General features: G+C 36.9%; 1 protein-coding gene across 3 annotated transcripts; it reads right to left on the reverse strand.

Moving 5' to 3' along the window:
- Positions 1-9,144: 9,144 nt before the first annotated feature.
- Positions 9,145-14,755, reverse strand: LOC132106081 (gastrula zinc finger protein XlCGF8.2DB-like). Of its 3 annotated transcripts, XM_059511708.1 has the most exons (3): positions 11,685-12,542; positions 10,795-11,113; positions 9,145-10,540 (listed from the first exon to the last, which is right to left on the reverse strand). In XM_059511708.1, exons 2-3 carry the CDS (start codon positions 10,859-10,861, stop codon positions 9,450-9,452), a joined length of 1,158 nt encoding a protein of 385 aa, XP_059367691.1. In that variant the 5' UTR covers positions 10,862-11,113; positions 11,685-12,542; the 3' UTR covers positions 9,145-9,449. The 3 variants fall into 3 exon arrangements, with proteins under 3 accessions (XP_059367691.1, XP_059367689.1, XP_059367690.1); XM_059511706.1 differs by lacking the exons at positions 10,795-11,113; positions 11,685-12,542 and adding an exon at positions 14,597-14,755; XM_059511707.1 differs by lacking the exon at positions 11,685-12,542 and having other exon boundaries at positions 10,795-11,519.
- Between the last annotated feature and the right edge of the window lie 1,891 nt (positions 14,756-16,646).

Below are 16,646 nucleotides of genomic sequence, written 5' to 3' on the forward strand. Positions count from 1 at the left end.
GCTTTACTATTAGATAGAAGTGAAATTACATTTTCAACTTTCTCTGTGTTGATTAGGGAAAACTTAAAAGAAGAATCATTACAGGTTAAAGCTTGTGTGAGTTGAATTTTTGGTGAACTTAGACTCATTTCTCGTACTGAATTTATAAAATAATCATTAAAACATTCCGCAATAATCTTATCATTGTCCTGGATACAGCCATCCACCATGAGTTTTAAATGTTTATTTGCTGATTTTTCCCTTCCAAGGAATTTGTCAATGCTCTTCCATAACTTTTTAGAGTTTCCTTTTGCTTCACTAATAACATTGAGGAAGAAATTTGCTCTAGCCTTTCTAAGTTGTTGTGTGACTTTATTTCTTAAACTTTTAAAAATTAGATGATCAGTATTTAGTTTTGATTTTAAAAACTTTTTCAGAGAAGCATCCCGTTTTTTCATTAACTCCCAGAGATTTATGTTAAACCAGGGTAGATTATATTTTTTATTTGTTTTTTTGCCCCTTTTCCTGGTGTACTTTAATATAATGCCTTTAATGGTCGACATTAAATCAGCACAGGCTGGCTCACAGGGCAAACTACCAATGGTGTCATGCCAGTTTATTTGCTTTATTTCATTTTCAATGAGGGCCATGTCCTTTGAGGCGATAAAAGGCATGGATTTCCCCTTCATTGAGTTCTGATTTTTAAAACGTATTTTTGATAATTTCCTGGAGACCAGAGTAAGATTATGATCTGATAACCCAGTGATGAGGTTATAAATCTTTCTAATTCTGTCTGGTTTATTTGTGAAAATTAAGTCTAAAAGCGTTTGGGAAGACTTTGTTATTCTTGTGGGCTTATGTATCATCTGTGTCATCTGAAAAGTTTTGGCAATATCTTAAAGCTTTTTCCTACGTGTTTTATCTTGCCAGTTTAAGTTAAAATCACCCATAAGAATAACTTCCATCTTTCCATATTGTTTAAGTATAACATTTAGGCAATCATAAAATTCATTTGTGGCAGTTGGAGGACGGTAGACTGCAAAGACAGCAAAATACATTTCGGGGGATAGCGTAAGTTTTACCCCCACGCATTCCAAATTGTTTTGCGGAAAGACTATTTGCTGACTTTGAATGCTGTCTTTCACATAGATCAGGACTCCGCCCCCTTTCCCTTTCTTTCTGTCCCGTCTATAAACATTATACCCTGGAATATTAAAAACAGATAAAGGGGTTGTTGGGGTTAACCAAGTCTCTGTGAGGCATAAGTAATCGATGTTGGAGTCCGTCAGTAAATGTTCAAGTTGTTCGGTTTTTGAGATAATGCTACATACAGTCAGATGTCCACCAAAAATGCCTTTCGGCTTCGTTTTTGCGTCCCACAACACACTTGCATGATTTACAGTCTGAAACAATTTCATCTGCTGCTGTTTAAGGTATGATGAAGTTTGTGTGGTGAGTGTTAAAGGTCTGTGCAGGAACGATGTTATCGTCATTTGGCCAACATTGCTATAGGGCTTAATGTTGTTTATTGGAGTAATATTACCTCGAATTCCCACGCCGGTAAAAGCAGCACACTTCGCCGATCTAGGGATGTCAGGATCAGCTGAGTGGCAAATGTCCAAAGACCTCGGTCCAGGATTTGTGTGGACATCCCCGCACAAAAAGAGAAATGCGCAAAACACGATGGCTGAGCATGGCTTTGTTGATACAGATGTTGTAAAGTGTCCATGCAGCTCACTTTGCACACGCCTCGCTCGACCATCATCCAGAACACTTGAGTATAGGATATACTGGCTCCATGAATCCACCGGCAGGCCGACAGCGAGTTTTCCAGGCGAGTCCACAAACGCACGTTTAGAGGTAGAACACCAGCTCCCCCACATTTGTGTGCCCATCAAAAAAAGCAAGTGCAACAGCAAGGTGACATGGCGTAAGGATGTATTGAATTTAACAAAGTTTTATGTCGCCGAAGAGTCCAAGTTTCATGTCGTATTTTATGATAACCTGGCAGTCTCTCAGTATGGTTTAGGAGAGGTAAGACAGCAATACCTGCCACTCTGCCGCTACCTGCCGCCATTTTGCACTTCCTTTCACTTCCAAGAAATCTGTCCTTACCAAAAGAAACTAACTAACATTAACCTAAAACATGATCGCTGCTTCCCACTTGAATGGTGAAAGTGTATTGGCACGTTCACCAAACAAGAAGACTCACCTTCAGAATTGAAGGGGAAACCTCATTGGTGTGTTGTACCCTTGTGTTGGAACTTTCCACCAGTCCCTTGTTGTTGTGTTCAAAGGCCACATTGGTAGAATGCCCACCATCAACCTGTAAAATAAATTACATTTAATAATTGTGAATTCAAACCCTGAAGCAGTAAACTCATAAACAACAATATGTTTGTACTAATTAAAACACACAACCAATTCATGTGCAAAATCCGATGTTTGATCATCAAATGAACAAAAGTCAATGCATTGATTTTGAATAGAAAATTTAACATTCTAGAAGGCTTCTCACCCATATTGATATTTGGACCACACAAGGTTAGACCAGTGTATGGGTGTATTAACATGTACTTATACACTACCATATGACCACGTGATGGAAGAAATCTGTTTTTGCAATTACCAAAAAAAAATTCCAATTGAAAGGAATGTTTCTTTTTACAATGACAAAATGAAAAGGAATTCAGAATTTCTAGAATTGATATTTGGACCCCACAAGGTTAGGCCAGTGTATGTGTGTATAAACATGTACTTATACACATATGACCAGGTGATGGAAGAAATCTGTCATTACCAAAAGAAACTAACTAACATTAACCTACAACACGATCGCTGCTTCCCACTTGAATGGTGAAAGTGTATTGGCACGTTCACCAAACAAGAAGACTCACCTTCAGAATTGAAGGGGAAACCTCATTGGTGTGTTGTACCCTTGTGTTGGAACTTTCCACCAGTTCCTTGTTGTTGTTTTCATCAACCTAAAACATTGATCACAGTCAATTCTTTAATCATTGCTCAAGCAACCAACTGTTGTCAACTCTGCTAGGAAAGTTAGTAGCCATTGTAATATTACAATGGCAAAGATAACAACAAAATTCTAAGTAACTTTTTTTAACCCACGCGTTGTAATATAGTATACCTTACCCTCCAAGGCCAATCAATTCCGCCATAATCATATGTGAGTTCAGCTCCTCTCTCTATGTTTTGCTCAGCAGTGGCTTTTTTACACCTGCCATTACAGTACAGTTCATTTGATTGACAGAAACTTTCCTTAAATCTTTATCTGACCAAGATCTTCTGTGCTCTAAGTCACTCACAAATCTATTGACAGTTCAATAATTTCTATTTGCTTTTCACAAAATATTGTTTGTTTCGATGCCTTTTGTATGATATTGCATTGTTTCATACTTTTTATCTTCAGAAAGATCTTTCTTCCTCACCATATTTCATGAGAACTGTGACTTGCTTAATAATGTGGAACGACCTCTTTAAGTAGGGTTTCCATTTACCTAAGAAGACCTGGCAAACTATTGACCAAACCAGTCTGAGATTGATACCAGAGTTACCTGAAATTATGTGAAAAACAACACAAACAAAAATCTTGAGACTGTTTACATATTTGTGCCCATATGTACATTTTATGTACTGGTTTTATTTTTGAATTAATATTTTCTAAAATTGTATGATGATTTGTTGACTTATTATTACACAATACTATTTCTGACCTTTTTTAATCTTGCCCCTATCAAATAACCCAAATTACGAAAAAAGACTAATGCTAACTAAACTAGCAAACCCACTTAAAAAACTTATTTAAACTAAACTGAATTTGAAAACAAAAAGTCAAAACGAAATAAAAATAAAAACTAATGAAAAATATAAAAAACTAATAATAAACTATAATAACCTTGATGTGCATGTAATCTACTGAGAACTGAGTTGCCATTTATACTAGTCCAGTCTAGGGGCTTTAGCTGTTACTCAGGTGTTGTTCTTCACTTTTCATCAATTCATAACCCAAGTCTGTACTTAGTGAAGCATCCATTTCAGGATATATATAATTTTATTTGACCATACTCCAGTCTGTGAACATTTGTCACAACCAAAATTGCCATTGTGGGACTTTACATGTTTAACAAATACTTGTGTAGGGGCGTCATAAATAAAGGATGAGACAGCAACTTTAAACCGAGTAACATTCTACACAATGCCTTCATGCAAACCCCTTTTAATTCTGCAATGATATCTCTCAACTACTCCCAGACTGAGCTTGGTTTACTTTTGCCATAAATCAAACCAATTATAAATGGAGATCGTGATTTATCAGTCAACTGCAAGAATTGGCCAAAATTGTGTTATGGAGCAAGAATTTCATCAATGTTGAACTACACAGCAAGAGATTTTACATTTTTAGGGATACTGGAGATACGGCCTAATATGTTTTCCAAGCCATTTACCAAACCAAAAATGATAATATTCACCATTGCAAATATTTGCTACAGGTACCTTTGTCTGTGCACCAAGAAGGATCCTTGCATCCTTGGGCAAATCAGGAAATTGTGATCTTAAGATTGACAGTAGTGCTGCTAGAGCTTCTAGAGAAATGCAAAAGGATGCTGCCCATGTTTGCAAGTTATTAAGTTAATTGTTGCTACTACTTTCAGATTCTGCATTTGGTTGGTCTGAATACCAGGATCAGAGGGAGTTTCCGAATCAATAAAAAAAAAAAAAATCAAAGTTTTTTTTTTCCAGATCAGAGTTCTCACGTGTGGGCTCAAGAGAGTCAACTATATTACAAAAAGATGAGAGATCACTAGTTCCAGAGTTTTGATTCTTGTTATCAAGAAAACTTGATTCCTCAGTGTTTTCAGTTTGTGTTTGGTATTCATCCAAAATCTCATTTTCTATCTGTTGTACACTGGCTAAAGTCTTTCTTCTTTTAGTCCAATAAGACATTGCGATATGTGTATGTGTGTGTTATTGTCAGTTATTGTGTTATTTTGTACATGTATCGGTCTATAAACATTTTTAGTTATAGGGATAATGTTTCTATGAAAGCTAGGTAGTGTTGATGTTAAGTTATGTGATGTTTTGTGTTTGTAATTATTACTTGCACCTCGTGGATGTTTTTTCTTTGGAAATGCAACTGAAAGACAATAATAAGGAAAATGAAGAACACATACACACACAAAAGACATTTGTTTGCTAACAACACACAACTTCTTTGGAGTTTTCTTAAAGCAATAGTTAACACAAAAATGTAAATAGTATTAAAGTTGCTTCAATTCTAATTGGAAATGTTTAGGTATATACAGTATATGAATGAAAAATTTTACAATTTGTGTTCTTTTGTGGAACATTACATGTGATTGTCCCACCTTGCATGGAATTGATGTTAAATCTTTCAGTTGGTGAAACTTCTACGTTTTATCATTACTTTTCGGGGCCATTTATCTTAATTTAAAACTTTTAAAGTCAAGTCACCTTTATTTATATAGCGCTCTAAACAAAAAAGATTGTGTCAAAGCAACAGAACAACATCCATTAGGAAAACAGTGTGTCAATAATGCAATATGACAGTTAAAGGCAGTTCATCATAGAATTCATTGATGTCATCATCTCAGTTCAGTTTAAATAATATCTGTGCAATCAAGTCAACGATATCGCTGTAAATGAAGTGACTCCAACTAAGCAAGCCAGAGGCGACAGCGGCAAGGAACCGAAACTCCATCGGTGACAGAATGGAGAAAAAAACCTGGGGAGAAACCAGGCTCCGTTGGGGGGCCAGTTCTCCTCTGACCAGACGAAACCAGTAGTTCAATTCCAGGCTGCAGCAAAGTCAGATTGTGCAGAAGAATCATCTGTTTCCTGTGGTCTTGTCCTGGTGCTCCTCTGAGACAAGGTATCTGTATCTGGGGCTCTAGTTGTCCTGGTCTCCACTGTCTTTCAGGGCAGTAGAGGTCCTTTCTAGGTGCTGATCCACCATCTGGTCTGGATACGTACTGGATCCGGGTGACTGCAGTGACCCTCTGATCTGGACACAGACTGGATCTGGTGGCCACGGTGACCTCGGAACAAGAGAGAAACAGACAAATATTAGCGTAGATGCCATTCTTCTAATGATGTAGCAAGTACATCGGGTGTTATGGGAAGTGTTTCCGTTTCACCTAATTAATGCAGCCTAAAAATCCTTTAACGGATTTGGATATTAAAAGCATATTAGTGTGTTATGTGTAAGCCAGGTTAAAGAGATGGGTCTTTAATCTAGATTTAAACTGCAAGAGTGTGTCTGCCTCCCGAACAATGTTAGGTAGGTTATTCCAGAGCGGATCTGCCGCCCGCAGTTGATTTTGATATTCTAGGTATTATCAAATTGCCCGAGTTTTGAGAATGCAGCGGACGTGGAGGATTATAATGTAACAAGAGCTTGTTCAAATACTAAGGTGCTAAATCATTCAGGGCTTTATAAGTAAATAAGCAATATTTTAAAGGTTTTAGCAACTGAAAATGAATCATAATAATTAATGACCTACATTGACCAGCTTGGCACTTATTTATCAGTAAATAAGAAATTGGTCTTTTACTGTAAAATGCAGTTGTGTTGAAGAGTGGAGCTTGAAAATGACATGGGTTTTTCAAAGATGCAGGATGATAGTCTTCAGAAGACTATATGCCAAAACTATTTTTATCAAGACATCTCTGTTGATTAGCTTGCCGTATGATGTAGCTTTATATAGCTTTAATAAATCTTTTAGTAATAATCAGTAAAAAATATACTTGTGTTTGGATGGCTATTGTAAGAGCCTTTGCTGTTGACAGACAAAGGGGAGAAAAAGAAGAAACATCACTAAAAATGAGTTGGATGTTGCTTTATAAACTACAAACCATATTCCAAAAAAGTTGTGAATAAAAACAGAATGCAATGTTGTGGAAGTTTCAAATTTCAATATTTTATTCAAAATACAACATAGATGACATATCAAATGTTTAAACTGAGAAAATGTATCATTTTAAGGGAAAAATAAGTTGATTTTTTATTTCATGGCATCAACACATCTCAAAAAAGTTGGGACAAGGCCATGTTTACCACTGTGTGGCATCAACTCTTCTTTTTTATAACAGTCTGCAAACGTCTGGGGACTGAGGAGACAAGTTGCTCAAGTTTAGGAATAGGAATGTTGTCCCATTCTTGTCTAATACAGGCTTCTAGTTGCTCAACTGTCTTAGGTCTTCTTTGTCGCATCTTCCAGTTTATGATGTCAAATGTTTTCTATGGGTGAAAGATCTGGACTGCAGGCTGGCCATTTCAGTACCCGGATCATTCTTCTACGCAGTAATTGATGCAGTATGTGGTTTGGCATAGTCATGTTCGAAAATGTAAGGTCTTCCCTGAAAGAGACGACGTCTGGATGGGAGCATATGTTGTTCTAGAACTTGGATATACCTTTCAGCATTGATTTTGCCTCTCCAGATGTGTAAGCTGCCCATGCCACACGCACTCATGCAACCCCATACCAGATGCAGGATGGTATACAACTGAGCGCTGATAACAAATTGGGTTGTCCTTGTCCTCTTTAGTCCCGATGACATGGCGTCCCAGTTTTCCAAAAAGAGCTTCAAATTTTGATTTGTTTGACCACAGAACAGTTTTCCACTTTGCCACAGTCCATTTTAAATGAGCCTTGGCCCAGAGAAAACTCCTGCGCTTCTGGATCATGTTTATATATGGCTTCTTTTTTGACCTATAGAGTTTTAGCCGGCGAATGGCATGGTGGATTTTCTTCACGACAATGTTTTCTGGAAGTATTCCTGAGCCCATGTTGTGATTTCCATTACATTAGCATTCCTGTATGTGATTTCCATTACATTAGCATTCCTGAATGTGATGCAGTGCCGTTTAAGGGCCTGAAGATCATGGGCATCCAGTATGGTTTTCCAGCATTGACCCTTACGCACAGAGATTATTACAAATTCTCTGAATTTTTGGATGATATTATGCACTGTAGATGATGATAACTTCAAACTATTTGCAATTTTTCTCTGAGAATCTCCTTTCTGATATTGCTCCACTATTTTTCACTGCAGCATTTGGGGAATTGGTGATCCTCTGCCCATCTTGACTTCTTGGAGACACTGCCACACTTAAAAGCTCTTTTTATACCCAATCATGTTACCAATTGACCTAATAAGTTGCAAATTGGTCCTCCAGCTGTTCCTTATATGTACATTTAACTTTTCTGGCCTTTTATTGCTACCAGTCCCAACTTTTTTAGAATGTGTAGCTCTCATGAAATCCAAAATGAGCCAATATTTGGCATGACATTTCAAAATCTCTCACTTTCAACATTTGATATGTTATCTATATTCTATTGTGAATAAAATATAAGTTTGAGATTTGTAAATTATTCCATTCCTTTTTAATCCCAATTTGTACTGAGTCCCAACTTCTTTGGAATTCGGTTTGTAGTTATTAAATTCACTGTAAAAAATGTACTGTAGAATTTAAATTGTAAAATTAATACAGACCAAAGATTACCTGTTAGATTTATCCAAAACAAACTATATTTTATTTTTAACCACTAAAGAGACATCAGAGATTTTTTTTTTACCCTGGCACCTCACAATCTCCTCTAATTATAGTCCTGGTACCAATACCATAAACTGTTTTATGAGGTCTGGCACAACATACTTAATACATATTTCAGGCATATTTTTTTTTTTTTAAATTGTGTGTTTTTAAGAATGTTACAATAGTTAAAGGAAAATGGTTTATTGTCTAGCAACTTTAATAATTACTACAAAGCCAAACTGCAAAGGAGATCAAGAAGTCACTTAGCTACCCATTTTTCTGCAACCTTATATAAAATCGGAATCATTTACAATAGTCAACGATATCGCTGTAAATGAAGTGTCCCCAACTAAGCAAGCCAGAGGTGACAATGGCAAGGAACCAAAACTCCATCGGTGACAGAACATAACCTATCATGTATTTAATAGGACATACAAAGAATCATTATGTAAGGAATAATTGCCAAAAATAATGCACACCCGAGGTGGTGATGCAGCCACGATGAACTGTAATGCGGTCAAGAGAGCTGTCTGGAACAACGTTTACCGTGCATTTCCCTGAAAATAATTGCACACCTCAGAACATTCGTTAGCCAATCAGATTTATGCATTTAATGGCCCGGTAGTATAATAGATTATAAAACATTTGTTTCAATCATAAACATCCTTTGCTTTAGAGCTAGCGATTTAAACATCTCAAAAATAGTATATACTTCTAATTCACTTCCTCTTTGAAAACATTTTGGGAAACAAAAAACATGACCCCAAAAATGGGAACAGAAGTGGTCAAAAGAGACTGTGATACGGAGACTGTCTACTTGTGATCCAATCAGCCATTTAATCTGGGTTGCTTCTGTGAACCTCAAGATGGTTTCTCTCTGGTGTCATCACATGATTCATGAGATGTTTCTTGTCTGTGAATCTATCCACAATGATGACATGTGCTTATTAAGGGATACTTTATATTTGAAACTCTTTCCGCAGTGACCACATGTAAATGGCTTTTCTGCAGTGTGAACGCTAATGTGCCTGTTAAGGTTTCCTTTTCGGCTGAAACATTTTCCACATTGTTGGCAGGTGAATGGCTTCTCTCCAGTGTGAACTCTCATGTGGTCATTAAAGTGATTTTTTTGACGGAAACTCTTTCCACACTGATCACATGTGTAAGGCAGCTCTTCATTGTGAATTCTCATGTGTTTGTTAAAGTTTCCTCTTTGAGTGAAACTTCTTCCACACTGTTGGCAGGTGAAAATTCTCTCTCCAGTGTGTATTGCCATGTGGTAGTTGAGATTTCCTTTTTGACTGAAACACTTTCCACAGTGTTGGCAGGCATAAGGCTTCAGTCCAATGTGAACACTAATGTGGCTTGCAAGGTTTCCAGGATGTGTAAAACTCTTTCCACACTGAGGGCATACGTAAGGCCTTTCTCCAGTGTGAATACTAATATGTCGTTTAAGAGTTGCTCTTTGACTGAAACACTTTCCACAGTGTTGGCAGTCATAAGGCTTCTCTCCAGTGTGAACACTAATGTGGCTTGCAAGGTTTGCAGGATGAGTGAAACTCTTTCCACACTGAGGGCATACGTAAGGCTTCTCTACAGTGTGAATTCTAATGTGGTTTCTAAGACTTGCTTTTTGACTGAAACACTTTCCACAGTGTTGGCAGGTATAAGGCTTCTCTCCAGTGTGAACCGTCATGTGGTCTCCAAGGTTTGAAGGACGACTGAAACTCTTTCCACACTGAGGGCACACATAAGGCTTCTCTCCTTTGTGAACTCTCATGTGTTTTTTGTAACCTGTTTTACTGAAATGTTTTCCACACTGTTGGCAGGTGTAATAACTACTCCTTCCCATCTTTTGATTCATTTTTATTGAAGTTATTTCAGCCTGTGAGCAACTAAAATATTTTTCTCCAGTTTTAAAATCATGTTCATTCTTATATTTCATTTCCTTCAGTTCTTGACTCTCCTCTTTCAGCACCATCAGGTCTAAGAAAAAAAAAAAAAAAAAGAGCACAAAGCAAAAGATGTCATTCAGCGTCAAATCCAACATACTACTAGATCCTATACACATTACCCAACTGAAAGAAGTATTACATGTGATCTGAGAACCACTTCTAAACATACTTTCTTTAGGATATCTCTTAAAAACTAGTGTTTGTATTTTTTTTTCTTTCCCCAAATCTCCCTTCTTTTTATACTTTCACTATCCTAGTAACATCCCATTGGTCCACTCTGCACACCTGATCCCTGTGTTCCTGTGAGATCATTGGCCAGTCCTCCAATCTGCGGTGCGTTTACCAAAAGCATTTGCCTCGTTTCCACCAGAACAAGTGAACCAGGAACTTTTTCCCCGAGGAACTATTTTCCCCCAGACCTGTTTTCTGTGTTTCCACCGCGGTCTAAAGTACCGTGGAGATTAGGCAAATAGTCTGGTGATGTAGGTCTGTGTGTATTTCTCAATACAAAGTAGGCATATTTCGGACTTGCATCCTTGGTAGTTCGGACTTTGCGCATTCGACTCGGGAGTGTGATGTCTGCGATGACGCAAATCCGGTAATTCTGCAAACTGCAGCATACTTCATAACATCAGTCAACTCACCTTGGCTACTGCAATTTTCCTCTCTGTACATTTACAATAAAATGAAATATCAAATACCACTGCGTCCTTTCGTTTTGATTTAAACATAATAATAGCCGCAGAAATTTACTTAGTTCAGGGAAATGTGTATACAGCATATACAGCCATTACAATGAAACAAAATGAATCAATTGCCTCTTTTTATTTTCATTTTAACATAAAGATAAATCTAACAGATAATCTTTGGTCTGATTTAATTTAATTTATCCAAAAAGAATTATAATTTGTTTAACCACTAAAGAGACATCAGAGCCAGCGGCAAATGTCAGAAGGACAAGCCGTGTTGAGACTGTTCTAGACGGATACATGATCACTGAGCTCCCACTGATCGCGTGGAGCTGACAGTCTCAGAAATCGATGAAATACATTTTTAAATAGAGGCTGTCTTTATAAATAAACCGCAGATTTGAATTTTAAACAACTACATTCTTGCCTTAAATACTTTTAAAATAACATTTCATGATCCAAATAAATGGAGGTTGAAATCACTACCTCGCCAGCAGGGACTTTCTGAGGGGCATTTTTTTTTACCCTGAACTTTCTTTAGATCCTGGTTCCTGCGGTGGAAACACACAGAGTACCAGCCCAGAGTCCCTAGTTCCTGGGTAAAGTTCCTGTGGTGGAAACGTGGCTATTGTTAGCTAAACTACAGTCGTTAGTTCCATTTAACTCTACTGGTAATGACGGAAAGCATGACCATAGTTGCTTTTTGGAAACACACCCCTGATTGGTGGCCCCATGGCATAAAAGTGGAGAGCAGACACCACTCACAAGGCCCTGGACCAGTGGTCTCCAACATGGTGGCCACGGGTCCCTGGTAGCCACATGGAGTTTGTAAGTCTTTGTTTATTTTAATTGTGATGATTTTGGCTCACATTAAACAAAAACCCAACAATTCACCATCTCAACCAACAAATTAGAATATGATGACATGCCAATCAGCTAATAAACTCAAAACACCAACAAAGTTTTCCTCAGCCTTCAAAATGGTCTCTCAGTTTGGTTCACTAGGCTATACAATCATGGGGAAGACTGCTGATCTGACAGTTGTCCAGAAGACAATCATTGACACCCTTCACAAGGAGGGTAAGCCACGAACATTCATTTCCAAAGAAGCTGGATGTTCACAGAGTGCTGTATCCAAGCATGTTAATAAAAAGTTGAGTGAAAGGGAAAAAGTGTGGAAGAAAAAGGTGCACAACCAACCAAGAGAACCACAGCCTTATGAGGATTGTCAAGGAAAAAAATTTATTCAAGAATTTGAGTGAACATCTTAAGGAATGGACTGAAGCTTGGGTCAAGGCATCAAGTGCCACCACACACAGACATGTCAAGGAATTTGCTGAACCACAGACATCGTCAGAGGCGTCTTATCTGGGCTAAGGAGAAGAAGAACTGGACTGTTGCCCAGTGGTCCAAAGTCCTCTTTTCAGATGTGAGCAAGTTTTGTATTTCATTTGTAAACTAAGGTCCTAGAGTCTAGAGAAAGGGTGGAGAAGCTCATAGCACAAGTTGCTTGAAGTCCAGTGTTAACTTTCCACAGTCTGTAATGATTTGGGGTGCAATGCCATCTGCTGGTGTTGGTCCATTGTGTTTTAGGAAAACCAAAGTCACAGCACCAATTACAAAGAAATTTTGGAGCACTTCATGCTTCCATCTGCTGAGCAGCTTTTTGAAGAAACTGATTTCATTTTTCCAGCAGGATTTGGCACCTGTTCACACTGCCAAAAGCACCAAAAGTTGGTTAAATGAACATGGTGTTGGTGTGTTTGTCTGGCCAGCAAACTCACAGACCTGAACGCCAGAGATAATCTATGGGCTATTGTCAAGAGGAAAATGAGAAACAAGAGACCAAAAAGTGCAGATGAGCTGAAGGCCACTGTCAAAGAAACCTGGGCTTCCATACCACCTCAGCAGAGCCACAAACTGATCACCTCCATTTGAGGCAGTAATTAAAGCAAAAGGAGCCCCTACCAAGTATTGAGAACATGTACAGTAAATGAATATAATTTCCAGAAGGCCAACAATTTTTATTGGTCTTATGAAGTATTCTAATTTGTTGAGATAGTGAATTGATGGGTTTTTGTTAAATGTGAGCCAAAATCATCACAATTAAAAGAACCAAAGACTTCAGTCTGTGTGGATTTAATTTATTTAATACACGAGTTTCACAATTTGAGTTAAATTACTGAAATAAATGAACTTTTCCATGACATTGTCACTTCGTATCTAAATGTAGAGTTTAATGCCGCGTTTCCACCGCAGGAACTTTACCCAGGAACTAGGGACTTTGGCCTGGTATTCGGTGTGTTTCCACCACAGGAACCAGGAACTAAATAAAGTTTCGGGTAGAAAAATACCCCTCAGAAAGTCCCTGCTGGCGAGGTGGTACTTTTTCAAAGTTCCGGAACTTTCGGGGGCGGGACTTGGCCGCTAAACATCCTGATTGGTTGAGTTCACGCAGCATTGGTTGAGTTCAACCACCATTTATTCGGATCAACATTTTCAAAATATTACTGTTAATGTGTCATGAAATGTACTTTTTAAAGTATTTCAGGCGAGAATGTAGTTTAAAACTCAAATCTGTGGTTTATTTATGAAGACAGCGCCTATTTAAAAATGTGTTTCGCCGATCTCAGAGACGGTCAGAACCACGCGACCAGCGGGAGCTCTGTCCTCATGTATCCGCCGAGAAGCAGCCTCACCTCGGCTAGACCTTCTGATGTGTGCCGCTGGCTCTGATGTCTCTTTAGTGGTTACACATAAAATATAATTCATTTGGGTAAATCTAAAAGGTTATCTTTTGTCTGTTAAAATGAAAATAAAAAAGGCAAATCTATATAATATTTCGTTTCATTGTAATGGCTGTATATATACACATATCCCTGAACTAAGTACATTTCTGCAGCTGTTATTATGCTTAAATGAAAACGAAAGGAGGCAGTGGTATTTGATTATCCTATTTCGTTTTATTGTAAATATACAGAGAGGAAAATAGCAGTAGCCATGGTCAGCTGACTGAAGTTATCAGGTATATGCTGCTGTTTGCAGATTTACTGGACTTGCGTCGTCGCGGACATCACACTACCGAGTCGTATGCACGAAGTCTGAACTACCGAGGATGCACGTCCAAAATCAGCGTACTTTGTATTGAGAAACATGCGCAGACCTACGTCACCAGTCTATTTGCCTAATCTTCCCGGTACTTTACACCGCGGTGGAAACGCAGAAAGCCAACAGGTCTGGGGGGGAAAAGGTTCCTGGGAAAAAAAGTTCCTGGTACAAATGTTCCGGGTAATTTTGGTGGAAACGCGGCATAAGTGAGAGTAGAAAATGGCCTTTTATGAGAACGCATGAAAATTATTTGAGAAGATACAGGACATCCAAAAAAAAAAACATCCAACCTGTTTGTTCCTCAGTATCTTCATGTTTGACTCTGAATGTTTCTTTAATCTTCATGTTTTCACTCTCCTCTTTAATAAATGCCATCTTTATAATCATGTGTCGTGGATCTCAGCTGCTTCAGGAGTTTTTCTGTGTTTGAACTCTCAGTCCTGTTTAAGAACAGAATAATTAACAGATTGAAAAATACATGTAGACTAAGTTCATTGGGAAGAGAGTCAGAGAGAGTGTTAATAGACTTAAAAGATCTATTAAAGACGTATACAAAGTTAATATTAGATATTTAAGATTTATATTTGTATTTCAACTATTTGTACATAATATTTGATGATAGATTACACTTTCATGAAAACATTTGCAGCTGGTTTGTAAAAGTTTTTTTTTAAAGATAATGAAACAATACAGAATGTAAAGAAAATATTAATTAAAGAAGTAACAATAAGAGAAAATAAGTTCTGCCAGAGGAAAAAAGAAGAGGAACACAAGTTAACAAAGTAAAAAATAAATAAATTGATCAATAAAAAGCATTATTTAGCATAGATTTAAATGGGGATTTTAAAATGAACACAAAGAGATAATGTTTTCATTGCTTTGACATTCTTTGATACAGAAAGTGTTTTAAGGTATTGGTGAAAATTCGCCTAGAAAAACTTTGAATAACGGCTTATGATTAGAGAATTGACATTTATGAATATGACATTTCGCTATTAGTAGTAAAATAATAGTAGTAGAAACCAAACAAAACATATTCATGTGCAATCGTGTTTGTTGTGCTCCTTTGTCGTCATCATGAGCTGATTCAAACTCTTCGAATCATTGAATCATTTTACGAATGGCTCGGTTCAGATGATTCGGATTCTCAGTTTCTCTCACCTCTGTCCAGCACTTGGACGATGTATTGATACACGATATAATTGTTTAAATTGTCAGAACAGTTTGCCCTGATTTGAAAACAAAACCACAAACCTTTCTTCAGGTGAAGCACAACAGATGCAGGAGCGCAGCGGAGCTTTGTGACGTCACCGAGTCAGACCAAAGTAAGTCTCTTCTTCTTCTTGTACGATTTAATGGCGGTTGGCAAGCCAACTAATGGTGTGTTACCGCCACCAACTGGACTGGAGTATGAAGCATTAACGGTTAGGAAAAAAATACGTATAAATAAATAATTAATTAATTACATAAATAAACCAACCGATAGTATTCATATGAAATTTATATTCCGCTTTCTAATCCTGTTATCTTCAGATACCTAAGAATTTCTCTCATACTACTTGTCTGCCCTGAGGCACAACTTAAAAGATTTGATTTGGTCAAATTAATTATTCCTATGTTTCTCAGTTTCTTAAATAACTCCTCTCTTTCTTTGTAATATACTGCACAATGTAGAAATACATGCTCAATAGTCTCTGCTTCACTGCATATAGTACATAATCCTGATTGCCATACAGAAGTCACATAGATCGAAATATATTTAAAATAAATACATTTTTATACATTGAAATATATTCCCACAAATATATTTAAATATTTGATTTTGGCCACTTTTTAATATTTTCCACATATATTAAACATATGTAAATATATTTTTATTGGAAATATTTACATATATTTATTTCCTATATATGTAAATACATTTAGATATCAGACTATGTAAATATATTCATTTGGAATATATGTCTATGTATTCATTTCTAATATTTGTTAACATATTACATTTCAGTACATGTGTATATACATTATATATATATATATATATATATATTATATATATATATATATATAACATTCAAATACTGAACAGAAATTGGAGACTGAAAAATGTAAAAATGCCCAGACAATGCAACTTAAAAGCTGACAGTATAAATTCACTTGCAAATATGAGCAGTACATTCAGATGACATAACACCTACTATAGAAAAACAAGAATTTTATTGATATTGACAAAAGAACAGAGTGCACATAAACTGCACAATTAAAAAAAATCAAACCAGCAACTTTACTGAAATTTCTATTATTAATACTAAAGGATGATGCTAAAACCTGAAAAGTAAT

This window comes from Carassius carassius, chromosome 26, assembly GCF_963082965.1.
Source record: "Carassius carassius chromosome 26, fCarCar2.1, whole genome shotgun sequence".
In the NCBI taxonomy this organism is placed as follows: domain Eukaryota; kingdom Metazoa; phylum Chordata; class Actinopteri; order Cypriniformes; family Cyprinidae; genus Carassius; species Carassius carassius.